This window comes from Podarcis filfolensis, assembly GCF_964270895.1.
Source record: "Podarcis filfolensis genome assembly, chromosome: 1".
Taxonomy (NCBI): Eukaryota; Metazoa; Chordata; class Lepidosauria; order Squamata; family Lacertidae; genus Podarcis; species Podarcis filfolensis.
The window spans coordinates 57,157,422-57,179,020 of record NC_139604.1 but is presented as its reverse complement, the minus strand read 5'-3'; the positions used below and the strand labels follow the sequence as shown (position 1 = coordinate 57,179,020).

Here is a 21,599-nt window from a genome sequence, read left to right as displayed (position 1 = left end):
CTAATACACAATACAAAACCAGGTGAAGACCGAAATCCCACATTAACAACTCTGAATTCAGGCACTGCAGTTGCTCTGTGTGGGTTAATCTTGTCTGCCTTACACGCATCGCCTTTGTTGTCCTTTCCCAGTTCTGCCTTGCTACATTCCAACTAGCAGAGGAGGTCAACCGGGATGGGGTGGGGTAGGGGGAGAGACCCTCCAACCAAGCATGGGCAGCTGGCTTTCTTGGAATGATGTGGTGTGTCCTGGATTTGATTCACAGGTCCATACGTCAGTGGAACACTGTGCATTCAAAAGGTCCCTGGTTCAATTCCTGGCATCTCCAGGTAAGGCTGAGAAAGAATCTCTGGAGAGTGACTCAGTTTAATGTGAGCTATACAGACAAATGGCCCGAGCCAGTACTGGGCAGCTTCCTATGACTAAGTAAGTGGGACAGCCATAAAGTTAACAGAAGTCTTCCAAACCCAAGATGCATATGCCTGAGCAGTGGTAAGCTGCTATGCAGAGGGGGTTCCCAGGTGTGCAGCAAAAGGAACATACCTGCCCCAATCCAAGGAAGAAGGAGGGACTAGCAACAACAGGAAGGTCAAAGCAAAGGTGTCATTGAACTCAGAAGAGGGGTGAAATGAGGAAGGCATGTAGATTTAGATGGTAGCCTGCCCTAGTCCCACAATCGTGCTGTATGTAGTGGGGAGCAGGAAGCGTAAGGTCAACCTAATCAAGGTGACTAGGACTACCTCTCCTCAAGCAAACAGGAATTTCAGTGCATAAAGCAAAAGGTGGTAAACTCAGTGAAAAGAGGATTTCCTCCTTAGCACCTGCTGTTCTCTTGTCACCTTCACCCCTTTATCTAGCTCAGTGATCTTATCACACTACACCATCCCCAACATTTTATCTTTTAGCAGAGGAATGGGAGATGGCAGTTAATTCAGAACCATCTGAGAAAACAGAAGGCAGATTTGGCCAGGGAGCAAGGAGGATCATACTATGTGAAATTATAATCAGTAACATTCATTAGTTAATTCAGAATCAGGGGCCAAGGAGGATGACGCTATGCAGAATTATAATCAATAATTTATTAGTGTGGCATTAGGGTCCTGTTTGTGTCTCAGAAGAGCCACTCCTTTTCTGCCCTGTTCTCTGGCACCAAACACACCAAGTTAATAATTCCTCAGCTTCATTAAGCTCACTGGGGCTCTTATCAGAAAGAGCACAAAGTCCAAGGGCAAAGACTCAGCCAATCAACATCACCTTTGTAGGGAAGCAGTGAATTACCCAGAATACTCCACCAACTGCACAGGCTCACAGGTGCCCTCATGGGATGCACACCCAGGAAGAATTTCCAATGGCGTTCATACTTATTAAAAAGGGAGGGAAGGCTACCAAGAAGATAATGCTTGTGTGTTTGGAATTGTAATCAATAACTAGTGGCGGCATAGATCCAGCACACAACAAGAGATACATTGGGCAGTTATACACAATGGTGTCTTAGCTTAGGGGGAATTATCTCAGCATTATAATCCCTGCATTGCTATGCTAGATATATCGTCTTCAGTTGGGGTTATGGAGATGCTTATCAGGGCATCTGCAGTGATAAGACTGCAACGACACAAGAAACAACCTTGTCCATTATTACCAAGCGCTTCCTATAGTGTGCAACAGCAAGGGAGTGTTGAGTGTGTTTCTGGGGCACATTACAGCTTCCCAGTGCAATATAAGTTCAGAAAAATAGACTCTTGCATTGCCTCCTCACATGAAGGTGACTATTATTTTTCTATACAGTGGTACCTCAGGTTAAGAACTTAATTTGTTCTGGAGGTCCGTTCTTAACCTGAAACTGTTCTTAACCTGAGATACCACTTTAGCTAATGGGGCCTCCCACTGCCACCGTGCCGCCGCCGCGCAATTTCTGTTCTCATCCTGAAGCAAAGTTCTTAACCCGAGGTACTATTTCTGGGTTAGCCGAATCTGTAACCTGAAGCGTATGTAACCTGAGGTACCACTGTACAGTGATGTTCACCCATGTGATGATCTATCTAAAAGCATGTTGGCAAGAACAGTACATTCAGTTTAAAAGCTCCTGAATACTCACTTCCCTTATTGGTGCAAAAAGAGAACATCGTTAGGGGTTTTCCCAGCATCAGTTGAGGGGCTGGACCAGATGTCCTTTGAGGTACCTTCCAACTCTATGATTCTATGTTCAGAGAAAAAGTGCAAGAGTAGGTGCTCATCTTTAAAGAACAATACAGGCTCAGAATATACCCAGTATGTATACTCCATATATATCCAGGCTCATATACCCACAATTTTGCATATATGCATAATTTTGTAATGAACAAAATATCAACTTTTGAGTTACATTTCTGTTTCTAAAGCTGTTTACTTGCCACCATGGTAGCAAAGATAAGCTTGAACACATGCAGGAAATCCCTGGTGAAATCTCAAAGATCAGTAGGACTCCAAGCAGTAAAGCGGGTAGGTTTCATTGTATGGCTTGCAGAAGCATAATATATTAGGCAAAATGAGCATGTATGCAAAACTGCTTAATTTGCACTATTCAAATAAGCTGCTGAAATCCAGCTTTCCTTAGCCTTAGTGAATACAACACTGAGCTAGATGAACCAGCGTGTTATACATGGAGCTGCCTCTGAAGACTCTTCGTAAACTTCAGCTGCTGCAGAATTCAGCTGCCATGTTGCTCACAGGGGCAAGACAGCATATATTGCCAATCCTGGCCCAAGTTCACTGACTGCCAATTAGTTTCCGTGCTGGTTTTCATCTACAAAACCTTAAACGCCTCAGGACCGCAATACGCCAGGGCCCGCCTCTCCCCTGTATGAACTGACTTGGACCCTGCAATCATCATCTGAGGCCCTTCTTGGTGTGCCTCCCCCTTAAGAGGTCTGGACGGTGGCAACACAAGAACGGGCCTTTTCTGTAGTGGCTCCCCATTTGTGGAATGCCCTCCCCCAGTTAGGATCACCTGGTGCCATCATTACATATCTTTAGGTGCTAGGCAAAAACCTTCCTCTGTAACCAGACCTCTGTCCTTTATCTATCTGTGGCCTTTTAGAAAGTGAGTGGGATGTTTTTACAATATTTCTCTTTCCTCTTGGTTTTAATGTATCTATGTGGGGTTTATTGTCTGTTTAGCTGGTTATAAGTTGCTTTGGGGTGCCCTGGGCAAGATAAAGCGACTGACAAATTTAATAAATAAATTAAATAAATAAATAAATAAAACCAATGGTCTGGCTCAGTATAAAGAAACTTCCAATGCATGGTGACTTATGTATTTTTTATTTTATTTTTTAAGTGGAGCTCATAGATCCTTACTTTATATTCCATACTCATGTGAGTATTACCAGAGCAGGTTACTTCACAGAGTCTCGTTGCTTGCTGTAGATAATGATACTGTTCTGTCTATAGAAGGGCAAGAAGCGACCTTTGAAAAATCCCCACATAACTTCACAGGATGCAATTTTCCTTGTGAGCAACATTTCTGAGAACAAATCAGAAGTAAGGCACGTACTTCGGAAGAATCTACAGGAGTATATAAACTTGTTGGCTTTACACACACACACACACACACACACACACACACAATATGAATACAGCCCCAAATCCCTCAGTCCTCACAGGGTTTGTAATCCAACCAAGGGTCTGTTGAATCAAGTCATTTGTTATCATACAGTTCTACAGTGATCTCAACAAAATCTCTGCAGTTTTTGAGTTTTCAAGACTTAGAGGGCACTCCAAATGGATTGCTTAGCCAGTCCAACTTAGGCACACACTCCCACTTGGCTTGACTGATGGGCAAACAAGTCACCAGCTCAGGCCAGAGGCAATGGGAGCCCACATGAAGAGAATATGAACTGAATGTACAACTGGCACCACTTACAGAAATAAAAACCTGCATTGACATGGTCCATATAACAAAGCACGATTACTTAAAAAAACACACTAATGAACAAACTTCTCACCTTAAGTAGATGATTACAGCTCTTGCTACCCCCAAAAAATCAGGGGTTGGATACAGGCTTCAAAACTAATACCTTTTATTTACGTAATTATTTTAGAATTCTAGCAAGTAATTCATCTGAAGACTGAAAGGTGGATGACATTACTTCCTCAGCTTATCTGTGCTTACAAGAGCTCTGTGAAGCAAACTCAAATTGTTTCCATTTTACAGATGAGGCACTGAGACTAAAAGACAAAATACAACATGGCCGTTTGAAAATGCAGGTGCCCAATGTGGGGCTCAAACCCACAACCCTGAGAGTTGTTTTCCATGCAATTCCAGAAATTTCCACCAAGAATTACTAGGGGAGGAGGGCAGGGAGAGAAGGGCAGTTGCCATGAACGGCATGGTTAAATTTCACCAGAAATTATCTCCAAGCTAAAGGCTGTAAAATGTCAAAGCCAGCATTCTGAATTGGCTGTTTCTTGGAGGAAAGGTAGATTATACATATAACGAAACAAACTGCTGGTACTTGCAAGTCATCTTCCCTCCAAGTTTTTATCAATCTTTGCTTAAAATCTAGGGGTGTGTTCTGCACCCCTACATGTGATGCAACACTGAGGCTCAGCAGACCTGGACAGCATCCCACCTGAATTCCGTGTGTGACCTGGAACTCTCCCCAGAATCTTTGGCAACATGTGGGAGTTACTTGGCAGACAAACTGATGCAGAAAGGGTTCCCTTTACATATAAAGAGAGAATAATGGCTTTAAGTTCTACAATTATTAAAGCCACATCAGTCCCAGCCATCACCGCACATTGCTTAGATAAAAGGTCCTTTCCCCTCACACTGTCTCCCAACCTCTGGGTTGCTAAGTTCCATAAAGTACCGTATATCCTAATGGACTGCATTTCACTTTCTCCTAACCCAGAGGCTCCTTTAGGCATTTCTTCCAAAGCTACTACAGTCCGATGAGATTGCACCATTCTTCATCACACTCATCCTGAGTTGACATGTAGATCCTCCATTGCTTTCCTTCACCAACCCTGCCCAGTTCTCACACAAAAGCTGCCACAACTTTCACTACATCCCAGTGATCCACTTCAGCTGGTGTCCTGAGAAAGACAGAAAGGGGGAAGGAAGGAGGGAAGGAAGGAAGGAAGGAAGGAAGGAAGGAAGGCCAAATGGATCTACATTGCTACATGCATTTACCTGTTCTGATCCAACGCATCCTGAGCGTGGCAGCACTCAAGGTGTTACACTTCAACCGCGTCTCTGATACCCCCACTGTAACATCACGCTATGATGCTTTGCTTGTCTGATCTGCATCCCACCGCTGCTGCCTGCAGGGTTTTCTATTCCTTTTCTGAGAGGCGGGGAAGGGGGGTGGTGAGGAGGCAGCTGTCAGGCATGGAGGCTGCCACCTCTCCGCAGCATCTCACTCCGATTAGGCACACACTGGGATTTGGGTTTGTGAGGGGATTAGCGAGAGGGGCCAGTCATGTGTTTGTACTGTACCAGCTTCCCCGGGACCCTTCTGTCACAGACTTCCTCCACTAAGCAAAGTACTTTGGAGAAAGCCTCTTAATTTCCTGACACAGCACCAGCCAGTCCTGGAAACAGGAGGCCATCCTCAGCCTCGCCACAGGTAAAGGCAGAGGCCTAAAACCCAAATGAGATTCTGCAGCATTGCATGCTTTCTTGGGGGTACGCCAATGAAGTTAAGCAGAATCCCATGCAACACTCAGTGCCTCTCCTCCCTTACAGACATCCAAGGCACTTCTGCTGTGGTCGGTGATGGGTTTTGGATCCATTTAGATGCTCACTTCTCTGTACCAAGGGAAGAGCACGACACCAGGAAGCCCAGTCAGTATCCTGCCTTGGCTTGCAGTCTCAGGACCACACCAAGAAAACCTCCTTTGTGGTGAACAAGTCACAAGCCCAAGAAAAACAATGTCTAAATTCCAGGGGTCAAAAGGAGGAGGGATTTGCCGTCATCAGTGCACTACAGAATGAAGTTGTTAAACTCTCAGTTCCTAAAGGAAACATTCCTCCTGGGTAAGTGAAGAATTAACTAGTCTTGATAAAGACTGGGGGAGGAACTGGCCAAAAAGAAACCTGCCATATACTAAACAAGAATTGGCTGCTCTGTGCCATCTTTGAGCAGCATGTCCTGCCAAGGTTTTCACATGCTTGCGGATATGAAAGGCTGTACATTTGATTCATCAAAGTGATGCTGCCAAGGAGAGAAGGGTAGATTCACAACAGCCCACCCTCAAAACACAATTAGTGGTGATCATGGGGTATGTGTGGTGTGATCTCTTAACATCCTGGTTTCAGGAGGGGATAACTTAGTCCTTTGCCGCTAACAAAGGGTACTTCAGAGTTGTCAGGATCACGCTGGCTTTATGACTCCAAGTCAGCTGTGGTCACGGGCAATGACAACAGTGCGCAATGTGGGCAAACTGGCTTCCAGCACTGGAGTTTTCTGTAGTATCTGTTCCAACACCACATTTGATCTGGATGGAAGAATGAGACCCAGGAAGCATTTGTCTTGCTCTGTGGGAAGTTAGGCTGGTCCCTGTGGTTTCTGTGATGCAGCAGAAGACCAGTGGCTCTTTAAAACAGGGATGGCTTGTTCAAGGGCTGCAGGTCAAGGGCCAAGCCTTCAGGGACTGCATGTCAACAGGGAGCATCAAGAAAAGTTGGTGTGGCTACCCTACAGCCAAACAGCCCCCCTCCTCAGCTGATCCAAGCAGATTAGGGGAGGGGGGATTATCACTCGCTCTCTGCTCAAATGATCAGGCCAATGACCAGGGACAGGGCTATTTGCATTCCATCATGGTGCAGGGCTTTTCCCATCCCAGCTCCGTGTCTACTTTAACTTATTTTCTCTTTTTGTTGCCACTGCCAAAACAGGTTGGGTCTTGTGGGAGCAAAATAGTTTGTGAAACCAGGTCAGGCCCCCAACCTGGGAGCCAGCTACCTCTGCTTTAAAAGCACATACTTCCAAATCTATTGACCTCACTGCAAACGGGTTTAGGACTGCAGTTCTGGGTCTCAGAGCAGTGTAGAAGTTAAGATCACCAGACAAAATCCCTACAGTAAAAAGATCACAATATAACTATCCTTAAAGTACCCAAATGACTCTGCAAATAAACTCACACTCTGCCTTAAAACATTCACCAATACAAACACTCTCCTTCACACACCGATAACATACTCCTGTTGTAACATACGCCCTTCTCAGACACTTCCAGGCCCCACAGAGAAGAAACTAGCAATGTCAACAGCAAAGTTACAGGAAACTACCTGAGCAGGAATGACGGTGTGCATGAACGCAGGTGCTTTAGAGACTTTTACACTTGGCAAATGGCTTTGAAGTGCCAAGATTCTTGACTGCTATAAAGTACTATTTTTCCCATGCCATTGATTGAAGGAACTGGGTTTCATTTCCACCAGCTGAACAGAGACATGACTCCTTTGTATTCAGCCAGTACATTTGACTCCTGGCTGCAACAGCGCTGCAGAAACCCTTTAGTTTTACAAACTTTGGAATTTCTTATTCTACCTCGTCTCCAGCGCCCCTCTCTCCCTACCCTATTAAAGCTTTCAGAGAGTTGCCAAGCTACTCATCCAACTCCATCCCCCCATACACCGTTTGTTCTTCTTTTTAAGCTGCTCTGCACATCTTTCCTGATACACATTCTTTAACAACCTCTTATCTCATAAATTAGCCAAGAGAGCGAGAGGGATCCCGAATAGCTAAGCTCTGCTGTAACTGTTTCCTTTACGTGAGTGTTAGGCGGAGAGGAAGGTAGGGTTTTCAGAGAATGCCAGCCAAGGGTCAGGCGGTACTTCTCTCTCTCTCTCTCTCTCTCTCTCTCCGCCACCCCCAAATACTCTCCACCTTCTCTTTGATATAAAATACAAACGCTCTATGTAAACACTCCCTGAACAGCACGGACAGACCGAAATTAAGTGCTTTACCTTCCTTGTGAAAAAGCCTCAAACCCACCACTTTTAACCTCTACACACATTCCTTCTCTTATGACTCCCCCCACCGACCTCATCTAAACTTAGGCAATATGCCAGTAAATACTCCCCAAAGTTTAGCTAATCCGAAACCAGAATACTGAGTTAAGATGCTATGGCCAACACTGTTTTCAGTCTCCCTCTCAATGCAATTTCACCGTACAGAACAAAACAGATACTAGATCTCAGAAATATCTTGATCTATACTCTCTCCGCTATCTAGAAAACAGAAGAATGTGGGGAAGCCATTCCATGTATGTCGGTGTGACATCAATACATTTAACTCTACTCCTCTGGTAATTTGTTCACTTCCATTTTGCCCCAACACTGAAATTACTCTCACTTTCATCTTTTTCTTGCCTCTTGCTATTTGTACTTGGAACAGCAAGCCCTTATTCTCTGGCAATGAGTGAACAAGACAATGAAGCATTCTGTGCTGGGCCACGTTCTGTATCAACACTATCTAGAGAAGGGATGCAGGGCTTGTGGCCCTCCAAATATTGCTTGACTTCAACTCTCATCAGCCCCAGCCCAGCATGATGGGAGCTGGAATCCAATAACAGGTTACTCATCACTGATCTGGGGTACTGGTGTTGTGTCAGACCCTCCACTACTATTTTCTTTAGGGTCCCTACATGCAAAGACAGGCTGCAGCAGATTGAGAGGATGAAACCAATAGAAGGTCCAAGGGTCAAGAAGACAGTTTCTGCATGTGCTGCAGAGGGAAGTGAGGGGCAGATGGGGCTCATCAACCTGGGAAGGTAGGCCATCTAGGAGAAAGAAACTCTGATCCTAAATCTACACTGCCTTGCAGGATATCTTCAGGAAAAGAAAAGGCTAAGGAGTAACTCCTACACAAATCCAGAGTGGAGTTCCTAAGGCAGTTGGATGGCGTCTTGTATGCTTCCTTTCTGCAACTCCTGCAGCCAAGCTGGCGCCAAAAATATTGCTCTGCTTTCCTTTGGACCACATCAGCGAGGCTGGGGGGGGCAGGTCTTGTCGCCTAGGCAGTCCAAGACCCCCATACACACTGCCCAGGCTTGTGCCTTGGGGAGGTTACTTCAGTGCTACTAACACAGCAGTTTGACTTCACCTTCAGGGGCACACTCCATTGTCTCTCGGAACAGGCGGGTGATGACAACAATTGCACTTTTAAATGCTGTTTAACAGAGGATATTTCAGCAGGTACATTTTTTATACCCCTGCACCACAGGCTCCATTTTCCAAAATTCCTTCTTGAAGGAATTCCAGTTAAAGATACAGGAACACCATCTTCCTCAGAATCGGATACCCCTGAGGAAGACCAGGAGGAGAAGAAACAGACATTAACAGTTGGCTTCATGTTGCAGGATGGATTTAAAGGAGAGTCCTGGGCCGGAAAAGACTGGAGATTATTGATCTAAAGAGATGAACATTCACAGAACTAGAGGTCACACCCTCAGCCCCAGTCTAAAGGTAAAAAATATCTATCCCAATAGCAGGTCACTCAAGCAACCCACACAAGCAGGTAAGAATCAGACCTTTTTCCAGCTGTAATTCAGAGATCTTTCCAAAGCCTTCTTCAGTGAGCTACTAGATACCTATATCCCTCTATCTTTCCTCCTTACACTCAATCCTTCCTTGCCCACAGGACCATCAGCCTTCAAAGATACATAGATTCCACCTGTGCTAATATACATATAGATATTGGAAAGATGCTTAATTCTGAAATGGCATAGAATGAATTGAACTGCTTACTGCAGGGTTAGATGTGGTGAAAATTCCATTCTAGGGAGCCAATTAAATATCTTTAATTATTTCTGAGGTGGTTCTCTAAAACAATAAAAAGAATTTAGAAAAGACCATCACAAGCAAAAATACTAAAACACAGCCAGTTTGAAATAACTATTTCCTCGCCACACATTATGTGGGTTGTACTGCTCTGCAACCAGAAGTAAAGGTAAAGGTAAAGGTACCCCTGACCATTAGATCCAGTTGCGGACGACTCTGGGGTTGCGTGCTCATCTCGCTCTATAGGCCAAGGGAGCCAGCGTTTGTCCACAGACAGCTTCCGGGTCATGTGGCCAGCATGACTAAGACGCTTCTGGAGAACCAGAGCAGTGCACAGAAATGCAGTTTACCTTCCCGCCGGAGCCGTACCTATTTATCTACTTGCACTTTGATGTGCTTTCGAACTGCTAGGTGGGCAGGACCTGGGATCAAGCAACGGGAGCTCACCCTGTCACGGGTATTCAAACTGCCGACCTTCCTATCGGCAAGCCCTAGGCTCTGTGGTTTAGACCACAGCACCACCCGCATCCCTGCAACCAGAAGTAGTGATGCCCAAATCTATAACCCTACTCACAAAAGAGCAGACCATTCATGAGTCCGTAATAGTCTTATTTTCTTATATACCACCTTCTTTCTATCATGAAGCCCAAGACAGTGCACATGTGGTCACCAGGCCAGTTATCCATCCAGACACTGACCAGACCTAGACCTTCTTAGCTTCAGCCTCAGGTGCCTTCAGACCACATCCTGATAATTAGAGAGGAAGCTCTCTGTTGTAATGCTAGAATCTCCAAAAACTTGACGCTTACTATAAATAAGAATTTTGAACACTGCCCCTGTCTAAACAAACAAACAACCCCAATTCTCAGAAAGGCATCAGGAGGTGCTCCATCCAGCAGGGAGAGTAAATTCTCTCATGGGAGTGGACATTACTGATTTCAGAATATGCCTTAAAACACTATTTGCAGCATAAAATCACACATCTTATATCTAATTGTCAGTATCTCACACTACGCACAGTTCATTTATGAAATTGTCTCAGAATGTAGCAACAGCAACAAGCTTAGATTAATTTGGTACGTAGTTATGTTCATAGAGGATAAAACAACAGTGTTAAACTGATGTCTGGAATCAGTAACAGACTAGAAAAAGGACCAATAAACTGAAGTTCAATAAAGAGATGTTGTTGGTGAGCCTTCTTTCTACCTGTGCCAGTAGGTGATGGCTGACCAAAACTGGATAAGATTTTATTTCTCTTATCCTTAAGGACCAGGTTCATAGTCAAAGTGTTATAGATTTGGTCTTACCCTTATAGAACCAAGGAGCCTTGATGGCATGCAGTTATAATTGGCATGCCAGCTATGCTCTCTCCTGGATAAAGATAGATTGGGCAAAGTTCTTCACATTCAGGTAACATCTCAGCTGGATTACCACAATGCACTGTACGTGGGACTGCCCTTGGAGACAGTTCAAAAACTACACAGTTAATTGCTAACTGATACAAGTAGTATGGAACACATTTTTCCAGTTTTAAAACAAACACACTGACTCACTGCCCATTTTCAAACCCAAGTCCTGGTGCTGATCTTAATTTTTAACTCCCTTAACTACTCAGACTACCCCAAGGACTGCCTACTAGCCAGGCAAGCTTATGTGGTAAGAAACTACTCCAAGTGTGAGGGAACATGAAGAGTTTAGACAAGCAGGGGCATATAAGACAGTATTCTCAGTTAGAGCATCACAATTTTGAAACACCTCTCTAGGGAAGCTCACCGTGTGCTGAAACTAATACCTTTCTGAGTCTGGAATTACTTCTTTTTTTCCTCTCTCCTACACCTTGTACTTGCTGTGTTTTTAAGTGTTGTTTTTTACCCACCTCGTCTCATTTTATGCTGCTTTATTTTTGATTAATGTATTAATGTTGTGTTTTATATCGTGTGTTAAAGAAGTGAAGGGATCTTCCAAATCAATGGCTATCAGCCACAGTGGTTAAATGGGGCCTCTATGTTCTGATGTGGTATATCACTTAGTAACAATTCCTAGAGGACAAACAATTGGGAAGGCAGCAGCCTTCACAGGATGCACATGATTTTTTCCTGGACATTCTGATTGGCTGCTGTTGGACAGGGTTTGCTGAATTAGATGTGCCATTGGTCTGATCCAGCAGGTCTCTTATGTCTTTAAGGCCAGGGGTAGTCAACATGGTGCCCTCAGGATGTTGCTGGACTCCAGCAGCCGTGGAGTGGCCTATGGCCAGCGGAGACAGGGTTTGCAGACCACAACATCTGGAGGTCGCCTCATCAGAGGGCTACCTCTGTTTTCAAAATATATTTTTAATTTTTAAAAAATAAATAAATAAATTTTGTATAAATGGATATATATATATATATATATATATATATATATATATGCTATCTTCCAAGCAATTCACAATCTCGGAGGGGAGCCTTACTTGCAAGAACGCAAAGGCCTCCATTTGCTGCTGGTGTTTAAAAGCTGAACTCCACAGAAGTTGAATAGCTGGGGTGGGCAGAGAGGGTTCGGCTCTTCTGCATTGTCAGTATGCAGTCTCATGGAGGAAGAGGAGGAGGAGGAAGACAGAGCTCTCTCTGGGCTGAACTTATTTAAATTATTGAGAAAACAGTCATATAAACTTACCTTTGTTTGCCTTGCTTGCTAATGTAAAGATGATCAACCTCCATGTTTGTTTAAGTGATATGTCCCATCCCCTCCCCGCTCCCAAGTCTCAGCACTTTGAAAAGGTGGTTTGTACCAGTAACTCAATTCCAGATTTCAAGCACAGGGTGGGAATTGTGCTATTAGGCATGTACCCACTTAATATTAATTGAAATGGTCAGATCTCCTGTGAGTATCCAAGAAGCCTGATTTAGTAGGAAGGGGGGGATGGCCTCCAGACATTTCTGACTACAACTCCCATTGTCCCTGACCATGGACCACGCTGAGTGGCACTGATGGAATTGTGAGTCCAACCCCACCCCACCCCGGATGGTTAAGTCCAGTCAAAGACAACTATGGGGTTGCAGCACTTATCTCGCTTTCAGGCCAAGGGACCCGGCATTTGTCAACATTTGAAGGACACCATATTAGCTTCCCCTGTCATAAAATCTTCCAGCTTGAGTGTTTACCAATACCCACATTGAGGAAGTGCATGAGAGAGTGAAAGCGAGTGTGTGAAACCCCCAAGGCTGCTTACAATCTTTCTGTGATGGGCAAGGGGAAGATGTAAGCCCAAAGAGCTGATAATGAACATGCTTGCTATACCTGTTAAATCTTTCTTAACTATCTTAACTATCTCGACTTGGCTAACATTAGTAGAAGAGGCAGGGAATTAACTGCTGGGCTGACATAGACTGACCATTTTTTTTGTCTGACCTCACGGGGCTATTCTTAAATCAAATCAATATAAACTTCCCATCTTTTAGAGATATTTTAAAGTTGCATTTTAGGCATCAAATATATATCATTAACGACACTTTATCTTTTAGATAAACTCAAAATGGATTCAGAAATCATACCAAAAATGCTTTTCGTGGATGTTGTTCTTGTGAGGTCAAACGCAAGAGAAGCCATTTTTAAATCAAGTGTACATTCTAGCCAAAGTAATCTTTATATTCGCAATACAGATAAGGGAAAAGCAAAACCCAATTCAAACATCATTTGTGAGCAAACTCGCAAGCTACAAGGAGCATACATTTGTCTGAATGCATGTTACAGAACTCCCAATACCATCTCTCAGGGATTCTGAACTAACTCAAGATATCAAGATTTTGGAAAATCAACCACCTGAGAAGATTAGAGAAAGACAGGCAGGCATAGAAGGCAAACAATCCATATCAGGAGCTCCCTACCTAGACTACATAATGTTCCTTTTTTGGCACGCATTTCCTTCACATCTTCACCTTTCGTATAGCTACAGACTCTGTTCAAATCAAATGTAAATACAATGCATAGGAAATAAAGAAACCATCCTCCAAACCTTTATGAAATTTACACACTCAAAAGGGAAATTACACAACTTGCAGGGACTAAAAAGTGTCCTACTTGTCAAAAGCTCAATCAATCAGCAAGACTGGAGGAGAAATATAGTAGAGTAGCTTTTGTCAAATTTCATCTCCCTAGAAAGTAGAATCAGGAAGATGTAACTGACAATCACAGTCTCTGAAAGCAAGTGGATAAAGGGAATTAATCAAAACATGAAGTCTCCAATCCTATACCAGTCACCTGGGAGTAAGTCCTATGGAACTCAATGAGACTTACTTCAGAGTAGGCAAGTAGAGGATTGCACTGTAAGACAGTTTGGCTGAGGCAAGGCTGCCAAAATTTGAGTCTGAATGTTTAGAAACATTTGCATTTCAGGCAAAAAGCTTCACCTGATAAAGTTCTCCATTAAAATACTACTTTAAGGATTTCCACACACCCCACCCGTTTTCTTTGTTGGGCAAGCAATATCTGCCAAATGTCACCCTGGCACAAAGCTGTAGCCCAGGGGTAGGCAACCTAAGGCCGGTGGGCCGGATACGGCCCAATCACCTTCTCAATCTGGCCTGCTGATGGCCCAGGAATCAGCATGTTTTTACATGAGTAGAATGTGTCCTTTTATTTAAAATACATCTCTGGGTTATTTGTGGGGCATAGGAATTCATTCATCCCCCCCCCCCAAAAAAATAGTCCGGCCCACCACATGGTCTGAGGGACGGTGGACCGGCCCACAGCTGAAAAAGGTTGCTGACCCCTGTTGTAGCCCCTTTCAAAATTAGGCACTATTACTGCTAGGCTGAATAGGCACAAAAACAAGAGTCAGGAAGAGCCGATACTATGAAGTGTGCCTAAGCATTAGACAAACTAAAAACACAGCTACATACTGCCGATCTAGATAAGTGGACATAAAAACAGTCCCTTTTAATAAATTCCAGAGGGTTAGCCTTGTTAGTCTGTTGCATGTCAGTCTGTCATTTAATAAAGATCAATTCGACAACTCTTTACTACTCACATGTTAAAGCATTTCAGGCAAAAGGAGGCTTCATGGTGGGAAACAGAAGATGGAAGAGGATACAGACTACGTTCATTTTTAATTACTGGTATTAAGCCATCTTGCACTGATGGGGTTTTGTTTCAGCCTCGAGTCCTTCCAAACTACACAAGCTTAAGGAGGGGACTCAAAATAAGAATTGTTGCAAAAATTGTTCATAAACGTGAAATTTCTTTTTCATTTGAGGCTGAATCTTCATTATATAATTGTATTTATATACTGCACCAAACTGCAAGGGTCGAGAGAAAGTCACACAACACTTTATCTTAAGCAATGTTTACAAGAGACCTGTACAGCAAGCCAGTATTATCATCCCTATGTGAAGACGGGAGGCTGTGGATGAGAGAATAAAAGGCATGGCTAAGGCCACCCAGTGAACTAGGGGCTTTATTAGATTGCACTCTTAGCCACTAGGCTACGTCAGTTCACAATTACACACAGGTCATCTGATGAAGGGCAGCTATGACTTAAGCACATTTTTAGGGTTTGGTTTGTGGACCCGTAAGGTCTGCTCTACATGCTTCCACAGACAGCTTTGTTACTGTACTCTACCACTTCTACATAAACCTGCATTCAGGTTAATCTGCCACATCACAGCATGTGAGGACGTTGGCAACATCATTAGTGTGCTTAACTCTCGGAAGCCAGGAAGAGTGCAAAGTGATGTCAAATCCCAGGCTTGATCAATGTATTAAACTGACCCTTAAGTCCGTGGAAGATTATATTCAGCCTGTCAACAACAGAAGTGTACTGGGCATGTCTTAATAATTAATTGTGTAGGATAGTATCCCTATGTGCAATAGGTAAAGGTGGTTAGATCTGAAGTGCAGAATTTCAGCACATCTGGGGATGTGCAAAGGGAACATCATTAGTAAAAAATAAGGCAGTTTCGCCAGTTACTCTGGAACCACAAATAAAAAGGTGTGTGGAAAGGTTATAGAGGAAAAAAAGCAAGAAAAATCACAGGATTGGGGAAACTATAGAAAAGAGAAGGATACAGGACTGAAAATAGGAAACACAAATAGGGAAGTGATATTGGGGATACACAAAGAGGAGAGAGAAAAACTGGGAAAGGATTCCCAAAGGCAACAGGCATTATGCTCCCTTCTAAAAAACCAATGCTCAAGTTCAAGACTTTAACATTTTACTAAATGGTTAATGAAAGGCACCACTCTCCAGGCTGCTGTTGGCTTTTCAGAGCAGCAACAATAATAACACACTTTTCTCCTGTGGGGACTAATAGCAGCTTCAGGGAGGGGGGGTTGGGTGGGACTTATTTCGGGAAACCATAACAAGGAAAGGGTCAAACATCCCATTTTCTAATCAGAGATCACAAATCCAATCAATTTAGAAGTTCCCAGGTGCATTATAAAAATGGGGGGAAACCCAGACGATCTAAACACATGACCCCCTCTCATGTAACATGCAGTTTGGCCCTCACATATCTTTAAAATATATATATTAGGAATACACCTTTCAAGTGTAGACAAATAAAAAGTGAAGACAAATATGTCTGATGCATGTACTCCCATGTACACAATGGAGAATAGGTTCATGCTGATATTTCACCTGTGGCAGTTGGCAGTGTGCTACAGGAAAAGGCACCGGTACCCTGCTTTGTACTGGTGGCTGACATTTATTTTTATAAACTGCTCTTCTGCTAAGACTGGTACTCCAAACAGCTGCTAACAATTAAAATTCGTGACAAAGACACAATACGGGATGTTACGAATACATGGTTGGACGGTGAATAATAAGGTTCAGTATGACTCTTGGATTGCTTTTGCTACAAGAGACTAACATGGCTACGCCCTTGGGGAAAGGTAATGAAGGCAGAGCAATGAACAAGGCCTTGAACTAAAAGAAGTTGGGCATCTCATTGGCTTATGTCTGGAAGACTTCTTTGTCTGAGAGGCAGAGACTGAGGACAATTCACACAACTACTTATGACACATGTGCCTCTCTGGAATTTATCACACAATTTGGCAACGATCCCCCCCCCTTTTGTTGTGAACTGCTTTTGTGAAAGCTTCAATATGTGTCCAATTTACATCTTCCTCAACCCATTTCTGTATGGCTCCCACAACACCTGCACACCTGCAAACAGGAGCATTTACAAGATCAGCTCTAAAAGGTACTTGCAACGTGTGATATAGTTTCCTTCATGGATTCTTCTTACTCCATCCATCTATCTCTTTATTACTGTCAATGATCACCACTGGATTCTTACTCTCAGTTTTGAATAAGTCTGGAAAGTACCTTTCTGAGTGAGAGAGAAAAGTGAACTTTACGTGTGTGTTTTGAGAAAGAGAAAATAACTTTAGGGCAACAACTCTTTGGCCTGGGGGCAGAATCGGTACCCGGATCCCACATTCGGAGAGCCACGACGGGAAGCCCTCGGTCTCTGGAGGGAAGTTTGCGGCGTCACAAGTTTTGAAACCCTTTTAAAAACAACAGCCCCTTCGTCAAAACTTCCTGCAGTTCAGAGAAGTCCCCGCACCCTTTCGCTCACAAAACTTTGCCGCCCGACGCGCGTCGCGCTGAGGGGGGCCACCGGCGGGCACGCGGCGCCGTCGGGGCAGCTCTCGCTGCGGACCTCCGAATAAACAACGCCGCTCGAGGGGGAACGAGGAACGGCGCGGGCGTCGAGCTCGGCGTCCCGTCGCGCCGCGTGCGCCGCCTTGGCGCTGACCTACCTTCGAAGAAGCGCCGCAGAGCCTCCTTCTCGTCCACCACCTCCATAGCTGTGCCATGCACCAAGCGGCCGGGCTAGTCTCCGAGCCCGCAGGGGGGCATCCCCCCGGCCAGGGCGCCCCGAGCAGCGGAACGGAGCGCGCGCCCCGCAAGTGACCCTGCTGTCGGTCGCGCTGCCCGGGCTGTGGCCCCGCTTGACCCGCTTGCGCTGAGGTGAGTATGCCCCCTCTCTCTCGTTCCCTTTCCTCCCGCTCAGGAGCCGGCGCGCTTCCCCCGGGGAGACGCGCCCCCAGCAGCCTTCCCCGGCGGCCGCCGCGCACCGGCCTCTGCCACGCCGCTTGGCACTCAACTTCGGCGGGCTGCTGCTGCTGCTGTTGCCGCTGCTGCGCTCTGGCTCTGTGCGGACGCCCCGGCCTCTCCCCTCACGCCCTCCGCCCCTTCTCCCCGCCGCCGCCTCCGCCTCCCGCTCCTCTCGCGGCCGCCTCCAGGGCTCCTGCAACTCCGCCGGCCGGAGCTGGCGTTGCCTGGGGCCAAGCTAGAGGGCGCGCCGAGCAGCAAGGGCCTCCGCGGGGCTACGGCGGGCCTGGGGTTTCCTCCCCCCGCCGAAGGGTTGTTTATTGGCTTCTTTATTCCTCGAAGGATTTATACTACGCCTTTCCAGTTCCAAATGGGAGCGCCTTAAAGCCTTGCCCCGCGGCGCCACCCCTCCCCCAAGGGTACGATTAGGTCCGGGGCGCCGCTCAGAGGAATAGGCAAAAGTGGCCCGGAAAGCGGCAAGTCTGGATTGCCACATTTTTGTGTAAGGAACACACGCGGATATCTGAGAGAGGGATCATTCAGTTCAGACATTTAAAGTGCATTCAATGCACATGACTTCCCCCAAAGAGTTCTGGGAATGGTAGTTTTCTTCGCACCCAGTACCCTTTACAAACTACAGTTCCCAGGATTATTATTTTTGGGGGTGGGGGGGAGTCATATGCTCTTAATGTGTGTCAGGATGTGCTTTGAATATATGGTGGAGCTCTGAGTCAAAAATGTATGCATGTATCTGCCCTATCATTTAATCCTGGGGAGGGAAACCTTTGCCTGCGCAAGGACCACATTTGTTTCCGGGGGGCATATGTCAGTGGTGGGCAGGGAGGGCTAGAAGCAAGAGTGCATAGAGCAACTAATGTAAATTTTAACTTTGTATAGTAAGCAATAGTTTCCACACAATCTTGCACATCCTTTTCTATCCTCCATTCAAACAAAAGACATCATTGAAGGACACATTCCATCCAGGCAAAACCATTCAAAGAGGGTGTGAGGTAGGGCCAGGGCAGGCTGCGGCCTGGAGAGCATTCCAAGGGCCAGATAGGACCCGAGGGCCACATTTAGCCACCCTGCACTCGAGGTTCCTCTCTCCGATTGGTATCATAATGCTCTTTCTAAATGTGTTTTATTGTATTCTAACTACTCTTTTCAGCTAGTTTTTTTTCTTTTGTTGTTTGCATTTTTTATTTCACATAAACAAACAAATTAAAAACATAAACATATAATCCCCTTTGACTCCCCCCCCCCATTGTGGATCTTAATATAATGATTTTCCCCTCGGCATCTCTTTCATAACTCTATTCTTATAAATCCTTTGACATTCCATAGTTCAAATTTTTGCTACAAGTTTTCTGTCAATCCTACCAATGTATGTAATTGTTTGCAGTAGTTTTTCAAATAAATTATAAACTTTCCTTCTTCTTAATTAAAGACCTTCCTGGTTTCTGATTCTTCCTGTCAGTTTTGCCATCTCAGCATAGTTCATCAATCTTATCTGCCACTCTTTTTTATACTATTTTTCTACTTCAGGAAGCTAGTTTGTTTTTATTACTTTATATTTTGTAATGATGTTTTTAAAATGTTGTAAGCCGCCTCGGGAGAGAGGCAGGATATAAATTGAATCTTGCACAGCTGTCATAGTGAGGGAGACCTTTGTCCGTGAACAGGATGGGGGGGGGGAGGAGGGTCTTATGGGCCATCCTGCCCACATTCACACATCCAGCATTCGTACCCTTATGGTTGATGGTATTGAAAGCTGCCTTGGAGAATCGACAGGGCCGCAAGACACACACACAGAGCAAACAAGCAACTGGCCCAATCAAACAGGGTGAGCAGAAGGCAGACAATAAAGAAGAGTTACAGTTTAGGGTCACTCACACTGGCATATCTGTATTTGCTACTCAGCTTGTAAAGAGAGCCACCATGAAACCCAGCCTCCCAGAGGGTATGATTTAGCAAACCTGGGTTTGGAGCATTCATAAGTTACCTTTAGTTTTCACATATACTTGTAAAATAGTTTGTGGGGACCTTAGAAAGGTAATACAGTACCTGGAAGTGACTGCCAAATACTAGAAAGAATTTACCCTCTAGGCATAGGATTTCAAATAAAAGCTTCCTTAGAACTTGATAAATGTCATGTATTATTTTAGGAATTTAATGAATTATATTGGAGTAGTTGTCTTGCAGGCAGTGCACATTTACTCTCAGGTAAATGTACACATTATATTTACCTGAGAGTAAGACCTATGAAGGGTAATGGGACTGATTTCCTGGTACAGAGGTAGCCAAATTGGTGTTCTCCAGATGTGCCTGGACTACAGTTCCCATCACCCCTGAACTTTGGAGGGAGGCACTCTCCAACATCCAGAGAGCACCACTAAGTGAGTTTAGGATTGCAGCCTCTTAAGTCTGGCTGTGCATTTCTGTGCCCTCTTACATGGAACAAAGTGAGATTTTCTCTAAGTAAATATACATGTGGCTGTATTCACTTCCACAGGTTACGGCCGATTATTTTTTTCAGAAGTTACATTTTAGAGGTTCTAATCAGTGAAATCCTGTGCTAATAAAAAATTAGCTAAAGATTAAAATGAATTTGAGCAACATTTTAGGCAGGTACACGTGCATATTTTACTTTCCTCCAGCTCTGATAAGTAGAAACAATGGCATGTTACTCAACCAATGTCCAGTCTGGCTATGAATTGCTGCACTAGCATGAGATGTCAGTTTGGTACAGCAATTGCGGTACCTAATAATAGCTCAAGCACTTTCTGTTACATAGATGCAAGTAAAGATCTGCCTCCGACAACCCCCTTCAGTTCCTCCTTCAAATCTTAATACATGGCTAGTGTCTGAAGCCTGATGACCTTCAGAATTTTAAGGACAGTTTGTATCTCCAGAAAACCCACACCACATTCCTCTTTCCCCACCCCTCTGATTCATTGCCCACTGAAGGTGAAAGGGATTTTTTCCACATCAGCACAACAATATAATCCATCCCCTTATGGCAGTAAACTATCTTTTACACTGGTGGTTGTCACTTTAAAGGAAGGGAACATTTTCACCCTTGTTCATGTGATCATCTCACCACCAGAATTTTTTTTTGGGGGGGGGGGAGGCGGAATGGAGAGCTCTTTTTCAGGATGAGGGGGTCAACTTACAGGATTCTTGTTTTGACTCACCTTCACATAGAATCACAGAGACCCTGGAAGAGACTAAATCATCCCTGACAGATGGCTATCCAACCTTTGCTTAAAACTCTCCAGTGAATGAGAGTCCACCACCTTGCAAGAGAGTTTGTTGCACTGTTAAATAGTTCTTACTGTCAGAAAGCTCTTCCTGGTGTTTAGTAGGATTCTCTGTTCTTGTAACTTGAATCCATTGGTTCTGGTCCTACCCTCCGGAGCTTGCTCCATTTCCCGTGTGACAGCCCTTTAGATATTTGAAGATGGCTATTGTATCTCCAGTTCTGGGCACCACAATTTAAGAAGCATATTGACAGGCTGGAACATGTGCAGAGGAGGGTGACCAAGAAGATCTGGAAATCAAGCCTCATGAGGAATGGTTGAAGGAGTTTGGTATGTTTAGGTTGGAGAAGAGAAGACTGACAGGCGCTCTTCACTTCTGTCTGTTACTGAACTTCTTCTTCTTCAAACCAGCCATGGCATCTAAGCCACAAGAAGGTGTACGGTATATAGGCAGACATCAAAACCCCGAGGTCCATCAACCAGGTGCAAAATAGTTTTTCATGGTGTGGAGCCAACTATTGCAGCCCATGAG

General features: G+C 44.6%; 1 protein-coding gene across 4 annotated transcripts in view; it reads right to left on the bottom strand.

The window, feature by feature from the left end:
- MYRF (myelin regulatory factor) overlaps nucleotides 1-17,923 on the bottom strand; it is a 93,897-nt gene extending 75,974 nt beyond the window's left edge. For all 4 annotated transcript variants that reach the window (XM_083580510.1, XM_083580512.1, XM_083580511.1 and 1 more), the window contains exon 1: nucleotides 17,513-17,923. In XM_083580510.1, coding sequence (XP_083436636.1) covers nucleotides 17,513-17,558 — 46 coding nt within the window. In that variant the 5' untranslated portion in view covers nucleotides 17,559-17,923. The remainder of the gene's footprint in view (nucleotides 1-17,512) is intronic.
- Nucleotides 17,924-21,599: the final 3,676 nt, after the last annotated feature.